The 17,072-nt window shown below is 47.0% G+C and overlaps 1 protein-coding gene across 1 annotated transcript; it reads right to left on the bottom strand.

The window, feature by feature from the left end:
- Positions 1-724: 724 nt before the first annotated feature.
- Positions 725-16,306, bottom strand: CBX1 (chromobox 1). The gene is made up of 5 exons (XM_077313096.1): positions 16,053-16,306; positions 9,946-10,117; positions 7,925-8,102; positions 4,923-5,017; positions 725-2,167 (listed from the first exon to the last, which is right to left on the bottom strand). The coding sequence occupies exons 2-5, from the start codon at positions 10,083-10,085 to the stop codon at positions 2,023-2,025; spliced, it is 558 nt and encodes a 185-aa protein (XP_077169211.1). The 5' UTR covers positions 10,086-10,117; positions 16,053-16,306; the 3' UTR covers positions 725-2,022.
- Positions 16,307-17,072: the final 766 nt, after the last annotated feature.

The following is a 17,072-nucleotide window of genomic DNA, read 5'->3' as shown; positions in this document are numbered from 1 at the left end:
GGAGCTTGCAGAAGTCAGCCAAAGACTATACCATGAAGACCAAGGAAATAACATATTTTAAACAAAGGCAGCCTCGATGGTAGAAACTGAACTAGTCCATAAAGAAACAATTCCCAACCAATTCTCAACGTAAAAATATTGCGGGTGGGACAAGGGTTAAGGGCAACTTTGATGCTTTAAGAAAGATTTTTGGTAGCTGCACAAATCAACATCCAAAAGGAAAGTTATATAATTACCAACAGAACACAAAACAGTACACAGATTCTGGAGAATTCAAAATAAAGGGTGCCACATACAAACCCCATATTGCAGTTTCCGAGTGCCTTTACAGAGACAGAACGAATTATGATACTTCCTTATGTTCTACCATCCATGCAGATGACGCACACTGCCTGCTCTCCTTTCAGAACCCTGGAAAGATCATTCCAGGATCCACACAGGAATAACTGCAGTGGGGGCTGATGCATCATGGGGCAAGGCAATGAAATCACCCCCTCCCGGCACATTCAGAAGAGGGCTGAGCTCATTGTCTTGTGCCATCTCCCTCTGTCCATCCCCTTCCTTGTTCAACCTTTCTGTTGGGAAATGATCTCTCTGGGGACTGGGATGAAAAAAATATGGAAAAATCACAACCCTTTCTTCAAACCTGCTTTGACCTCCTCCTGTTGCGAGACACCTGAAACTGTGTCTAGATTAGAGGAAAGGGAAAAAGGAGGATCAGGACTATAAATCTAAAGTTTTATTGAGACAAAAGGACAGTTCAGTATGAAGTTAAAATCCAAACACTTAAGTTTTAGACAACATTTTCACACAAACCTAAAACACATGCTTAATCTTAAAAAAGGTTTATACAATACATTTCTACGTACAGACCACCCCGCCAAGGAGAAGTTGGTGGTTTAATGGGATGTGGAGCAAACTTCAGAGGTAAAATTTGTAAAAACAAAGACTTATTTGATTAAAAATGAAATATCAGCAGAAGACCAGGGCAAGGAAAGCAACTAGTAATGCCCCACGTCTGAACAGAAAATAGCTTTTGCAGAATGGTTTGAAATCTACATTGTGCTGTAGAGGGGTAGATTTCATCCCTGCTTTCCTTCCCTAAAATACCTAGATTTTTTTTTAAAAGAAAGTTTGAAATTCACATATGTACTTTGGAGTGGGGGGGGGGGGGAGGGGAAGAAACCAAAACAAAAGACACAGCACCCCAGAAATGCTTCATAGAATAAAAGTAATGATACAGAATTAGTAACACTATAAGAAAAGTTTGCTGGGCCACTGTCAACAGCAGTGCCCCCAGTACGGGAGGGGGGGGGGGAAGAGGACACTTCCTCATCTCCTTTTCTGGAAATAATGTGAAAATTCTGGTGGCTAACTGCATTCATGACTGCCACCTCTTCAACTTTTAACACTTAAGATAGACACCCCCCCTCCCGCCCTGAACCTCTCACTTTTTCTTTGCAGTAAGAGGCACATGATTTCTTACGAACTGCAAGTTTGGATCCAGAGCCTGGATAATTCCAATCCCAAATTAATCAGAAAGTACCCCCCCCTCAATCAATGATACACCAATATTAGCAAAAAGGAGAAAGGAAGCCTACACACATGCTAAACCGTAAAAATGCCATTAACACTATCTGGAAGAAAGGCTGCAAGTCCAAGATGGTCTTCAGAGAACACGCAGCCCCCCAACCTGCTGTTCCTTTTGGCAGGCTCCAGGCTTTGTCCTGCATGGAGTTGTTTCTGCTTCATCCCCCCCAAGCAAGTAACAGCCGGGAAAGACTCGCCCCATCCTCCTCTCCTTCCCTACACGGACATGAGCAAGGAAGGAAGGAAAGAGTGTGCTACTGTGCCAAGCTGGGCAAGGCACAGAAAACTGTCCTGTTTTCTACAGAGGTCACCTTTCCCCCCTCCCCCAGACAAGAGCCTCTTTGCTTCCTTGTTTCATGCTCAAACCCATAGTCTCGATGTTTTAATACAAAAATTGGCCAAAAGAGGGATGGGGATGGAGAGGAAGGAAGGCTAGTTCTTGTCCTCCTTTTTGTCGTCGTCCTCCGAGGGGTAGGAGTGCCATGTCAGCCTCTCCTCGTAGAATGAAATGACCACCTGTGGGCACTTGATGTTTGCTTCCTTGGCAGGGACCAGGTCAGCTTCATCAGAATTCTTCCTGTAGAGCCAAGTGGCAAAGGAAGAGAAAACTTCAGTGGAAAGACCCCAAGATGCATTGATGGTATTTTTTCAGCTGTGGATGTCTGAGGCTGCTGTCCCAGCACCTAGGAACACCTGTCCCTCTGAAGTGTTTGTTTAAAGATTTCCAGCCGTTTTCCTTATCTTAAAACACAGGCTGTGGGAACTGTTAAAACACTCCAGCCACTCACTGTTTATCTTGTATGTAAGTTCAATCACTGCTGGACATTTCAGCGGTAATTATACAATGGTCTGGCATCGTTTAGTCCAGGGGTGGTCAAATTGTGGTTCTCCAGATGTCCATGGACTACAATTCCATGCTGATAGGGGCTCATGGGAATTGTAGTCCATGGACATCTGGAGAGCCAATTTGGCCACCTCTGGTTTAGTCTAAAGAGGCTTGAACAGAGACAGATCTTAAGCACAGCTAGTACTGTCTTAGCAGATGAAGAGATGCTCCTCAGCCTTTGTAACTGATAGTGCCATGTTTCTCAATGTAGGAAAGGAGCATAGCAGCTACAGTTTCTCTGTCAGACGTTGAAAGAACTCACAACTAGCTTCTTAATTATAAGAAAGCTTTATTGAGAAGCACTACAAACATCAAGACTGGCGAAGTCAAATCTGACTTGAAGGCAGATTTGCTTCTTCTTATCAATACAATTCTCCCGCCCAAAACTTGAAAGTTCCCAAGGGAGGGGAGAAGGAGAGAGGAGACACATGCAATTAAAAACAGTGATACATTCTCATGGCCTTGACTGTTGTCCACGGTTGATAGCGAAACCAGGCCCAGCCGAGAGGCCCCAACAAGTGATAAGAGTTACAACAACATATATTTCACTTTCTACTAGTTAGCATGATTACAGGGCCTGGAGCAACCAGGCGCCAAGCAATATAACTGTCATGGAAGAACTCAGGCTAATTTATGGCAGGGATTCTAACAATCCTGACATTCTCCTCCCAGCATGGAGCACAGCTACAAAATGGAAGTCTGCTCAAAGTTATATAATAGAGTGATACAGTCTGAGCCAGTTTGGTGTAGTGGTTATGAGTGCGGACTTCTAATTTGGCGAGCCAGGTTAGATTCTGCACTCCTTCACGCGCAACCAGCTGGGTGACCTTGGGCTCCCCACAGCACTGATAAAGCTGTTCTGACCGAGCAGTAATATCTGGGGTCTCTCAGCCTCACCCACCTCACAGGGTGTCTGTTGTGGGGAGAGGACAGGGAAGGCGACTAAGCTGCTTTGAGACTCCTTCGGGTAGAGAAAAGTGGCATACAAGAACCAACTCCTCTTCTTCTTCAGTAATATCAGGGTTCTCTCAGCCTCACCTCCCTCACAGGGTGTCTGTTGTGGGGAAAGGGAAAGCGACTGTAAACCGCTTCGAGACTCCTTTGGGTAGAGAAAAGCGGCATATTAGAACCAATTCTTCTTCTGAAACTAACTCGGGCAAACAGTTAGCTCTCTTCTGGCATCTTGACACACACCCAGAGCCTGTTTTTCAGGAAGGGGGGTATATAAATCTAAGACTAAATAAATACAAGAACTAAGGGTGTACATTCAGCTAATCTGAACTGAAAAAATATCCTAACAAATCTCTGAGTACTACTTCAGCCAAATATATTTTTGGCTATCTGAAATGGCTGGCCCCCCAAAGATAAAAAATCTTTTTTTTTCCAGGATTACCAGATATCTGAAGTGTGTTTATAAAGGGTCTCTTTAAATACCTTCCAGGTGAACTTGTGCTTTGGAGAAAGTTTAAAAATTACAAGCCCTTTAAACACTTTGGAGGCTGCTTTAGTTTGAAAAAAGGCATTTACATTTTAAAGTGACTGCATTCCCTTTAAAGGTTAAATACCTCTCGATTGGAAACAATAGAGGATGGGGGCATCTTCTTTGGGGGCCCACAGAATTGGACCCCAGTCCAATCTTTTCCAAACTTGAAGAGTGGCACTAGCAAATCTGGTATCTTGAACTCAAAAAAACAGGCCACACCTGAGCCCAGATACTCCTAGATCAATTCTCCATCATACCCTATGGGGAACATTGACTATAATGATCACCATAGCGTATAATAGCGCAATTTTTTTTGGCATTCTCAAATATTAACCAAATCGGAATACCATACCAGCATTGGGATTCAGGAATATTTGAAATACCAGTATTTAGGGGGTTCAATATACCCAAACCCAAGCATTATTGGGGTTTGGGGATTTTCTTGCATACCCTTAATGAGAACCCTACAATTAGTAGGAAGATGAGATTAGCCAACGTGAAAGACCTGAACAACACAAAACACTCTGCTGCAGTATTTAAGCACTATGCGATCACTAACCAAAATACTGAATCTGGAAAACCTCTCCAGTCTCCCACTTAATGTCTGATGCCCAACTGCCCCTCCTACCTCAAAAGAAATGGAAGGATGATGGGAATAGGCTACAGGACCAAGTCATTTTATCATAGAACTAAAGGTCAACCTTTCACCTGGAAGCACAAAGGGGAGATCATGAAACTGACCAAGTCATCAGATAGTGACCAGAAGAATACTGCAACCAGGAGAATCTGTACCGGCCCCTTCACTGACCTGTTCATAGTACCCCATCAAGGGCCAAACTGGTGGGTCCAATTCTATGTGATATCATTATAGATTCCCACAGTAGCATCGCCTTCCAAATTTTTACATCAGAACTCTCCCACTTTTCTGTTAAAGGAAATGCAAACACCAAGAGGCACACTCACCACTTCATCAGAAACATCAGCTCCCCACTGGAATCCGTGGCACCAATGATCCGCTCTGGCTCAAAGCCTCTTGCGAAGCCCCGAGGCTTGTCAGCCTGAGGGAATAATGATATTATTATTTATTTAGAAAACCTCAATCCTGAGCCTGTCCTCACTCAAGGCAGCTTACAACAATGGGGGAAAATTAAACTCTGCCTTGGACAGCATGCAAGTACACAGCTCATCAAACACTGCAACTGATTGCTCTAAATTGGAACATTTATGCTCACTGCTATTTAGAGGCACAGAGAGAGACAGACAGACAGAAACACATCAGACAGACATGGAGCTTGACTTCGTATCACTAGGTACCGCAAAACAAAATCAACATCAGCCTCACAAAAATCCATTCCCAATTCACTGCTAAGATCCTGGCGTGCCCAAGTCCAAGTCAGGAACGAGGCAGGGAAATGCTTCCCTCAGGCAAGCATTCAGCCATTCTCACAGAACCTGCATTTACCCTGGGGGAAGCTACCATGGTTATTTGTATCAATTCTTAGCTCTGCTTTATATTGCATACTAGCAGCAATGCCCAGTGCAGCCAGGAATGCACCGGATACTAGGAAGGGGGGTGGGGCGCATGCGCAAGGCCCTCACCCCACGTGGCAGCCCCACCCCCCACCGATAGAAGCTGGCAGGCCCCCACTCGCCAGCAGCAGTGCCCCCTACTCCCTCTCCCTGTGGGCACATAGCGAGGGCTGGAGTTGGCTTGCAAGCCACCTTTAAAGCAGGCAGGTATTCCCCCTCCTCCCCGTACCGGTCTCAGCGTGTGTGTGTGTGTGTGGGGGGAGTTGGTGGCAACCCATCAGACCGCTGCTGACTCTTCTGTGGGCAGATCTGGAGTTGACTGGGAGCATGTGGCAGCTGTGAGCGCATGGACAGGGGACACACCAGTGTCCCCGCTACCCTGATAGCACCAGCACTCACCCCACAAGGAGGGGGGCAGCAGAGAAGCATCCTGCGACCCTGCCTGGGACTGGGAGGCCAAGTGGAAGTGTCTCATGGCCCTGCATGGGACAGGGTGGCCACATGGAAGGTCTCCCCCACTGTGGCAGTTCATACCGAATGGGGCTGGGAGATTGTCAGCAAGGAGACATGTGGAGGTCACTGCAGGCCCACTGAGGCTGGGGCCAGGCATCCCCTCGACCCCGATGAGCACTGTTGAAGCCTGTGCAGGCCTAGGAATGCAGTGGGACAGGTGGGCATTTTGGGGCCTGCCTTCCTGATGCTGGGCATTATTTCCCGTGGTCCTGCCCCCCTCAGATATCTGGCAGGTGGCCAGCCCGAGAGGCCGCACTGGCCTACCTGGGTCTGGTCTGCAGGCCAGCCTCTTCTCACCTGCCCCAGCCTGTTTGGTTGGTGTACTTGAATGTTGGCTTTTCCTCTAGGTGGAAGGAGATGATGGAGATGGTTGGAGGTGGGGCATCAACCATCGGATTGATCCTCTGGGGTGAGTGATACTCTAGAGCAGGAGCAGTCAGCCTGTGGTCCTCCAGATGTTCATGGACTACAATTCCCATGAGCTCCTGCCAGCGTTTGCTGGCAGGGGCTCATGGGAATTATAGTCCATGGACATCTGGAGGACCACAGGTTGACTACCCGTGCTCCAGAGGACCAAAGAAGAGGCAGAGGCAGACCAGGGTGGGATGCACCCCCGATTGGTGTTCTGGGGCAAGTGACTCCCCGGGGGCCCTATCAGGTAGGTGATGAATCTGTAGAACTCTTCCCACAACCTCGGTCACGTTTTATATATGTTACAGATTACATCAAGTGCACCATTGTTTAGAGTGACAAGAGTATTCTGACTTTCTATTTTGCCCTCATCCACCCCTTATGTCAACATGAGACCATTACGAAGAATGAACACAGAATAGATGCTTTTGAGTATGTGTGCCAGAGGTGGGTGGGGTGGTGAAGATCCCTTGCATAGTTGCTTGTTTCACCGGACAGGAGGAAAGCACGGCCACAGCAACTTCCCAGCCCAGGATATAAAAAGGTTCGAAGAACTTAGGAGCCAGTCTCATGGAGGAACAAGAGGGATTCTATTCTAGTTGGTACGCTCTGGGCTGTTTTAATTAAGGTACTGCCCAAGCTCAAGCTGTTCTGGAAAACTCTGCATTCCTGAAAGTGTTTCAGAGCTACAGCTCAGCACTGTAAGTGGATCCAGAACTAAGTTCCAGAAAGATCCAGCTCAAATTAAACTTTTAACCCAGGTAAGTCAGTTAGGCAAAGGGGTGATCAAAGATGAACTGGGAAGTGGAAAAGTTCCAACTGAAAACAGGGAAGAAAGTAGAGGAGAAAAATGAGTTTAGGTCTAAGAATGTATGTAAAAGTTGGGGAAAATAACATTATGCCGAGAAAGGAGTAAATCTGCGCGGGGGGTGGGTGGGGAGGAGAGATGCACCAGCACAGCAGCCCATCCAGGCCAGCATCTTATTCCACACTATGGCAAACTATTTGCCTAGATGGAAATGCTGAGAACTGAACAGAAAAGATGACTGGGTGGTAGGAGAGAGTGCAGCAGAAGGAAGAGGGGAATGTGAATTCTTTGGAAGGGGCCTCTCGTGTTGTTTTCTTAGCCTATTTTCGTTAGCCACCAATAGTTAAATATTTCAGGGGTTGCATTGTAAGGATAAAGAAAACAAGTGAGCTGAACCTAGCCATATACCACAAAATAAAAAGAATACCAGCTTGTAAAATAAATCTACTCCTTATAAAGTCCCTACATGTTTTGCTGTGTAGGCTTCGTCAGGGGGGATCAGAACACACACCTGGTGCTGAAACTATCCACAGCAGATGGCTTCTTTTGTACTGCTGCAGTGTAAGTGTGATGCCATTCAAGGAAGTGCAACTCATTTCAAAAAATTAATATGGACCTCTGCTCCTCCTCACTTACAACTGTATTCCTGCCTCGCGGCACCAGCAGACCCCCCTGAGGCACTGCTGGGGAGAATCCACCTTACCTCCTCCTTCTTTTTCTTTGGTCTGCTTTCCTCCCCCCTGTCCTCAGAATCCGACTCGGCCTTGCGCTTGCTTCCCTCTGACTTGTCACTCTCATGTGCCGTTTTCTGGGACTGCAGGAACTCTGCAATGAGGTCAGGGCAGTCGAGGTTCTCCTCCGGTTCCCACGTGTTATCTTCACTGCAACCACAGAACTCTTATTAGCTGGACAGGACTGAAAAATATTTTTTGCAGTTAAAAGCTGCTTATGGAAAGGCTGGCATTTCGGCATACGCCAATCCATCACTTGAACTTTAGCAGAAATAAACAGTCTGCCTCATTATGGACTCTGGAAATTCTTCCACTCACTGCTACTGATGAGTGTTTTTTAAAAGCCTGAGGTATGAATAAATGTTACACCTAAACTTATGTTCCATAAGAAGCCAGGTACTATTACCAAGATGAAAAAGCAGACCACCCCCGTAAAGCATGATCAAAGTTACAAGCTTGGCAAGGTTGCTTAGTTTGATCTGAAGCTGACAGAATGCAACAGAATCTAGATGGGAAAAGGAAGGAAAGGGAAAGAACAACGCTGCTAGGGTCTCAGTTGTCTATGTTATTCCCGGCCAACTCCTGGCCTCAGGAGATGCATCACCTGAAAAGAGAAAACAGAATGGCACAGCAGCCTTCCATGGCTACATACACCTGTTCAAGCCCACTGGATTTGCAGCTTCAACAAGCAGGAGACTGTTCTGAGGCAAGGCCTGATTATTCCTTTGCCATGCTAGGTCACCCTTTCTGGAGAGTAGATATTGCTGCTCATCTAGCACAGACTCATTTTCAGTAGAGCCCCTCCCAAGTGAGAAATATGTATTTGTTCAGAGGCCACACTGTACATTTGTCATTCGTTTGTTACCTTTATTGTTATTTATTTATTACTAGACTAGATTTATAACCCACACCTATCAGGCCTACCGTCTCGGGATGGTTTACAACATTTAATAAATACATCAGAATTAAAAACATTCAAACAGATTGAAAGCCAACGAAAAATTGGTGACATCTCCCTCGTTGGTGTTCTTATCAGGAAGCAGATCGCAGAGTCATCTAGACTGTAGCGGGGGCAGACTCCAGGCTTTCTCAACTAGGGTTTCAAGAAAACCTGGGGTTTCTTGGCAGCACTGGAAGGATGGGGTTATGGGGAGGTAGTTGGGAAGGGGGGGGGTTTAGATGGCCATTGTTTCCTTTGCTTGGTGTGATCTACCATGAGCCAGTTGTGCCAGGAACGGTGGAATATAAATGTAAAAATAATAAACAAAACCTTCTGCAGGAACACAATCTTCCTGAAGCCCTAAATTCTATAGCAATGAGAGAAAGGCAAAGAGAAATGAGGGCAGGAACCGGCTGCGTGTTAAGTCATCAGCTCACAGACATCACTGTGGGCAGGTTACAAAATCCAAACCTGTGCTGGAAGCATTCACTGTAACTGTTCTTTTTGTAATCACCTAGAATCTGATTTTTTTTCATTCTCCACAGTAGAGACCCCCAACATCTGGAAACCTGCAGGCACCTTTGGAATCCTGACACAGGGAGGCGGGCATAGCCACAAAATGACCACTGCAGCCACACGGGCACAGAGGCAGCCTAAGCGTGGGGGAGAATAGGGATAATTTTAAGAATGTGGAAGCAGCTGCCACTGAAAAAGTGTTATTTTAAGCTGCCCAAACAATTGCATCTCCAGTGGCCCATCAGAAGTCTTGCTGGGCAAGAGCTCTATCTGGCCCCACCCACATCCTATATCAGGGGTAGTCAAACTGTGGCCCTTCAGATGGGAATTGTAGTCCATGGACATCTGGGGGGGTGCAGTCTGACTATCCCTGTCCTATATGCATCTGGTGGGCACCATATTGGGCACCCCTGCCCTACAGCCAAGACTTCTACTCAGCTATTGATAAGCCACAGATGACTTGCATGTCCATGTGGGCGAACTTTCACATTTGAGAGCATGCAGGGCAAGACCCAAAGAGAAGAAAAGGAGCCTTACTCTGAGAAGCCCTTCCACTTGAGCAGGTATTCAACTTTGCCTTTCACCACCCGCCTGTCAAGGACCTTCTCCACCACGTATTCTTCCTCCTCTTCTTCTAGGACCTCCTCCACTTTCTTCTTGTTCTGCTTTTTTCCCATTGTGCTCGCCAGTTTTGCAGCTTAAAGGGAGGCTGTGAGAGAAAAAGATGCAAGCAGAGGGTCAGGCACCAAGACAGGCGCAGTAACTGTCACCACGAAAAGGAGAAAGCAAATAGCAACGCCTTGGAATTAACAGCCATAACAAACCGTAGTTCACCAAATGCATCCTGTACACACACAGGCTCATTATTTAAGTCAGGGGTAGTCAACCTGTGTTTGCTGGCAGGGGCTCATGGGAATTGTAGTCCATGGACATCTGGAGGACCACAGGTTGACTACCCCTGATTTAAGTCACTGGTAGTTTTATTCCCACTGATCCACTGTGACAGACCACGTGTATTTCAGAATGTTTCTCCTATATCTACCCTACACTTTGTCTTTCACTGTTTAAGTTACATGGAAAAAGAGCATGGGGTGTAGTGCACAGTGCGAGATCCTCACGGTGTCATGAAGCCACACACACTCTCGGCCTGCACTAGGTCACAGGGGGATTGTCGAGAGGAAGGGAACAACGTTGTAAGCTGCTTGGGATACCCACTGGAGTCAGAAGACACCTAAACAGAGAAACAAATAAGCAACTGCAAACTTAAGAGCACTACGGGAAGCACCAAAGGCCCGCTAACATCAATGGGCACCAGAAGGGAAGTTCAACCCTTGCTTGATAGCTCTTCTCCTCCACATCTAGGGAGGCATAACACAACAATACCACAGAACGCATGCATTTCCCCATCCTGGATCACACTGGAGGCTCTGTCCAATCTCTCTGCTGCAACTGGACATGGCCACTGCACATAGAGGCATTTTAGTGCTGTTGAGCCTTGTATGGTGAAGCTCTTCTGTTGGTGGTTGACTCTGATTCTTCACGGCTAAGCAAGCAAGCAGGAGCCCCCGCTTCTCTCCCTTTAAGAACGGCGAGACTTGAGGTCTGAATGCATGAAATGAGGATCACACCGAGGATGAGGTAAAGGCCCCACAAGGGCACCCAGTGAGCAGGGGAGATTAAACAGCTTGCCATTTCTGGAAATGAAAAGTTAGCGTCTACCGGAAAAATGAAAGCTGTGCCGGTCTCCCGCAGGCAAAGCATCTCTCAGCAGGAGGAGACGCTGGTCTCAGTCGGGGTCTGATAAAACGCAGACAAAAGGGGCCGTCAAGCACAGCCAGGGTTCAGAGGAAATGGGGCTCGTTTGCAGTGAAGGATGGTTGGCTAGGGAGAGAGGCCCAGGAACAGCAGCAGGATGGGGAGGAAGGGGGAAGATTTCTAAAGGGTGTGCAAAGCCAAACAGGAGCCTGGGGAGGAACAACATCTAAGCTTTTGCGCATCAGGACTCACTTCCACGGATGCATGAAGTGCTCAGCCATTATTGGGCAGATAGGAGATTTATACTTCCAGCTACCAAGGATGGAAAGGCAGCTGTGTTGCGCTTATGCATAGGTGGGGAAATGTTTACAAAGAGAAGCCAGTTTACAATACAGTGTAACCGACAAAACAAATCACTCAGAAAGCAAAGGCCACTATCAAAAGTTAACATTGCATCTAACCCAGGAAAGCACTGGGTGAGACAAACACAGACAGATCATTATTTATTTATTTGTGCCATTTATTTCCCGCCCTTCCCACGTGGCTGGCTCAGAGTGGTTTCCAACATTTTGATAGAGTCAATTCATAAAAATGCAATAAAGCAACTTTTAAGATTAAACATGGTAATTAACACCTGTTAAAAACAATCAAGCCAACTGATGGCTCATGTTGCTCTTTAGCAATGTCAACAGAGTTCTAATTTCAGTTTTGGGTTTCGTGGAGGGAGTTATCTATACAAACAGGAGTCCATGTTCTTATGCTAGAGTTCACTGGCCCCAACCAAACACTTTGGGTGGAAGAGCTCCATTTTGCAGGCCACAGTTCCAATAGGGCCCTCAAGAGCTCATTCCACCAGGTAGGGGCCAGGACCAATAATGCTCCGGCCCTATTTGAGGCAAGACATACCTCTCTTGGGCCAGGGATCACCAACCTGTTGGAATTGGCATAGCGCAGTGCTCCTTGGGCAGTTGTTGTTAGGTGCAAATTTGTGTCCGACCCATCGCGACCCCACGGACAATGATCCTCCAGGCCTTCCTGTCCTCTACCATTCCCCGGAGTCCATTTAAGCTCGCACCGACTGCTTCAGTGACTCCATCCAGCCACCTCATTCTCTGCCATCCTTTCTTCTTTTGCCCTCAATCGCTCCCAGCATTAGGCTCTTCTCCAGGGAGTGCTTCCTTCTAATGGGGTGGCCAAAGTTTTTGAGCTTCATCTTCAGGATCTGGCTTTCTTTCCTTGGGCAGTATAGTCAAATAGTCCCTCAAATGCAGTGCATAAACATAATCCTAACCTCTTTTTCAAAGTGTGTGGGGGGGGGGAGAGGGAAGGTTTGAATGGCAGCAACACTGAACTTCTTAATAAGTCAACTGGAGTTGGGGGAGAGGGAAGTTGAGGAGACAGAGAAGACAAATCTGCAAATCAAGTATGGTTTCAAGTGCAGCCAACTCTATTACTAATCTGAGATTGGATGGTCAACTAACCCTAAATATTTGAAACCATGAGACTCAGAAGTCATAAGAGCTGAGTCAGAGTGTGCCTTCTGACCCATAATGATACTCCTCATTGCCTTTGGGTATTGCCATCTTCTCTGCAAGCACATCCATAGCAATCAAAAAGTGTCAGGATTCATGGAGGGAGGCCAAGAGCTTCACACATAGGGGTCTGAAGGTACCTGTGGGTGATAAAGCAAGGCTCCTCACCAGGCATCACAACAGCTTTTATGAAATGGCAGGATTTCAGTTTAAGCCTCTCAATTACACTGAAGCCTGTACAAAGGACAAGGGAAGGCATCAAAGGAGGAGAGTGGAACTGTGGGCCACTTGCAGCCAAAAGAATCCTGATATTTTCTAAAGAGGTTTGCAACAGTACTTCATTTTCAGACCTAAAACTGGACGGTGAAGAGGTCTGGTCTTCTAAGGATTTCAAGCCGAGTGATGCCTCCATAACAAAGGTCCATTAAAAAAAACCCTATGTAGGAACAGGGCTCTGGTGTGGGGGTGACAATGCTAGAGGGACCCAGATCCAAGGGGCCATTTTGCTGCAAACCTTGCTGGGCAACGTTCAACCTAGCCTACCACACAGGGTTGCAAAGAGGATAGAACGAAAAATAAGAACTATGCACGCTGCCCTGAAGCCTTTGGAGGAAGAGCAGGATAAAAATGTACTAATAAATAACACCGTGTGCTTTGTTTCCATTTTATAGCCCTTTCTTCTCAACATTTCTATCCTCTTTCTTGCATGTATTTTGCACCCCTCCCAGTTACAACCCATTCATAACCTCATTCACTTGCTGCTGCTGCTGCTCTTCGGTCAGCTGTGGTGTAGCAGCCCAGAGCAGTGGAGTCTAATCCGGAGAACAGAGTTTGATTCCCCAGTCCTTCATATGCAGCCTATTGAGTGACACTTGGGCCATCCACAGTTCTCTCAGAGCTCTCTCAGCCCCACCTACCTCACAGGGTGCCTGTTGTATGGAGAGGAAGAAAAGGCAATTGTAAGTCAAGAAAAGTGGAGTATAAAAACAGACTCGTCTTCCACCCACATGAATACTATGTACCTTTTCCTTATGCTATATGGCTAGTGCTGGTGACTGGAAGCACTGGAGTGCAATGGACAAATTAAGGGACATCTTGCACCGAAGCAGCTGAAGTCCAAAATGTTGGCTACAAACTTTTGAATTGCACAAACACAGATGAGACTGAGATGTGGAGGCCATGAAGCCAAGACTGCTGGGAGGGGGGAATGATTCCCATGCACACAGCTAATAAAAATTACGAGGAACAATAAAATCAGCACCTTTAAGACCAACAAAGATTTATTCAAGGTGTGAGCTTTTGAGCACAAGCACTCTTCCTCAGACGATAAATTCTCCTCATATGAAGAGAGTTCACAGTCTGAGGAAGAATTCTTGCACTCGAAAGCTCACACTTTGAATAAATCTTTGCTGGTCTTAAAGGTGCTACTGAACTATCTATTTGAATCTACCAGGAACAGTAAGGTACATGAACATTCATTGAGAGTTTCACGAAGGAACCCAGCTTGGCTTAAGACACTTCCTTTATCCAAGCAGGTCTTCAGATTCCCAAGAGTGGGAAAAGCAAGATTTAAAAAGAATAAACATTCCCTCCTCATGTGACTACATGCAACCTTTTAGTTGCCAAAGTGAGGCCCATCCTACAATGCTCTTGCCTATCCCCTTTCCAAATAGCACCCCCACAGGTTATCTTTTAACACCACTTCCTCCTACAGAGCAGACCTACCATCAACTGAAATATATTTACCAAGGGACAAGGGATTCTTTACGAAGTCTACATTATCAGGGCTCTGGCATGATTGTGCTAACCTGGGTTTCTTTGCAAGCACATCCATCAGCGGCACCATATCTACATTCATAATTAATCTATCACCTTCATCACTCACACCCTCTGCCATTTCTAATAAGTTCAACCAAGTTATTCCTTGTAGCTTTATTATTTGTATATATATCTGGACTCACCCAGCATTCCCACCCAACTCCATTCCTTAAATCAGGGGTGTGCTGGCATGGGCTCATGGTAATTGTAGTCCATGGACATCTGGAAAGCCAGTTTGGCTACCCCTGTCCTGATGTACACTGACACCTGTGCAATTCAATGATACCCATCTATCATACACACCTGCCTAGGATATCTTCCACTAGCACAGTTGCCAAAACAATGAACCCTAGCATGCCACAGTCTACTGAAAAACACTTCTCCAGGCCCCCTAACACTGCAATCTCAGCCCTCATGCCAATAAGTCTTTCAGCCTGGGTCACAAGAACCATCTTCTCTGAACCATCTTCTCTCCCCATTTTATATCTTCCCATAACTCCCAAGTGGAAACTAAATGCTTTATGCCCAGGACTGAAATCTCCACTTTCCACAAAACTTACTGAGACTGTGAGACTAAAACAGAGGAGGGGGAAATGGGTTATACCACCTTGAACTCCTGGAAGGAAGATGTATGAAATGTGAAATAAACAAGTAAATCCACTCCAACTTTTTAGGGGATAAAAAAGCAGGATTTGTGCGTACACCCACATCACAAAATGAGCCTCCCTCACTTTTTACACTTTTAGTCTTAGAACTCCCCCCCCCCCCATTCCCTCTAGGCTCTGCTTTCAAAAACAAATCTGTAACAAGCCCAGCCCCAAAACAATGTCCATCCAGCACACTCTTTGGAAGTCTTCCCCCTCCTTGATACCCCACTTAACAAAGACCATTTAACACTTCACCCCTTTGCAAAGCTACCCCCCCCCCCCAGCACCACTCACTCCCTTCTTTTATCGACCCCCTCCCTCAGGTCCTGGAAAGCCAAAAAGGGGGGCGGGGTTACTCCAAGGCCAAGAGGCCCACAGAAACCACTGCAGCTAAGCAGGAGGGGGGGTGGGCATGATCATTTAAGGCAGGGGTGGGCAAACTGTGTCCCTCCAGATGTCCATGGACTACAAACGCTGGCAGGGGCTCATGGGAATTGTAGTCCATGGACTTCTGGAGGGATACAGTTTGTCCAACCCTGATTTAAGGTACAAAAAACCACGCCGAGTAGAGAATCAACCCTGGAGGACCTCTGGTGAGCCCCGCCCACCCCTGAACCCATTAATAAAAGAGAGCCCCCCCCAAATTGTGCTTCTGGAAGACCCTCCCCATTTCGCCTCTCTCTGCCCCCCCCCCAAAGCCTTCCTAATGTTTCACACCCTCTTTAGGAAGCCTAATTTTTCACATTCTCCTGTCCTCATGATGGACCCCCCCAGTGCCCCCCCCGCCTAAGCCCACCCCCCAACATGGCTGCCCAGCCCGCGCGCGCGCGCGCTCCGGTCCAGCATCTCTCCCCCCCCCCTTTTTTTCGGCGCTTTTTTTTTTTTTTTTTACCTGTTTCAGCCTCACCACGAACGCCCGAGCGGAAAAGCGGCAACAACAAAGAGCAAAGCGCGGCGCGTGGACGGGAAGCGCGCGCTGCGAGCGGGCAAAGGCAGCCGGGTTGAAAGTTTAAAAAGAAATAGAGCGAGCGAGAGAGAGACGGTTGGACGACGGGCCTCCCGCGCTCAGTCCACCTCCGCCAAACAAAAGAGCGCTGCAACCCCTCGGCCCGCCGAGACGCACCACGCGTGCGCCGCCCAGCCTCCAACCCCTCCCCTCCGAGGCCCTTCGCCCGCGGCCTTCTGGGACCGGATGCCGTTGTGCGTGCGCCTTCCTCCTCTTGTGCTTTAAAAGACTACAGCTCCCAGGTACATTGAGGGGGTAGGGTGGGTGTTTGTAACGTTATCGTTCTGCCGCTTTGCTCCCTGGGAGAAGTAGTTTTTTTTGGAGGCGTTGTGTTTAAGAACGCAACCTGAGTCTAGTAGCGTCTTAACAACCAACAGCATTCTCGATAAGTGTTAGGCAGTCAGGGATTTATTTATTCAGTGTATAATCCACAGCTTCTCTTCAAGACAGGGCCAGGGGCTGCTCACAACATTTATTTATTTATTTTATACTAAAGCTAATAAATATAAAATGTAGTACCTAGTCCCAACAGATTCTAATTAAAACCAAAGAATCCTAGAGTTGGAAGGGGCCATACAGGCCATCTAGTCCAATCCCCTCCTCATTGCAGGGTCAGTCTAAATTCAACCGGACATCAGCTCCGGATCACATAGTGACAGCCGGCCATTCTCTTAGTTAATTAACAATTAAGCAATCCTAAACTCAAATACTTTGGCCACCTCATGAGAAGGAAGGACTCCCTGGAGAAGAGCCTAATGCTGGGAGCGATCGAGGGCAAAAGAAGAAGGAGACGACAGAGAATGAGGTGGCTGGATGGAGTCACTGAAGCAGTAGGTGCAAACTTAAATGGACTTCGGGGTATGGTAGAGGACAGGAAGGCCTGGAGGATCATTGTCCATGGGGTCG

The sequence above is a fragment of the Paroedura picta genome, chromosome 16 (genome assembly GCF_049243985.1).
Source record: "Paroedura picta isolate Pp20150507F chromosome 16, Ppicta_v3.0, whole genome shotgun sequence".
NCBI classification, from domain to species: domain Eukaryota; kingdom Metazoa; phylum Chordata; class Lepidosauria; order Squamata; family Gekkonidae; genus Paroedura; species Paroedura picta.
Note: the sequence above shows the minus strand (reverse complement) of the source record. Positions and strands in the feature narration are given on the sequence as shown.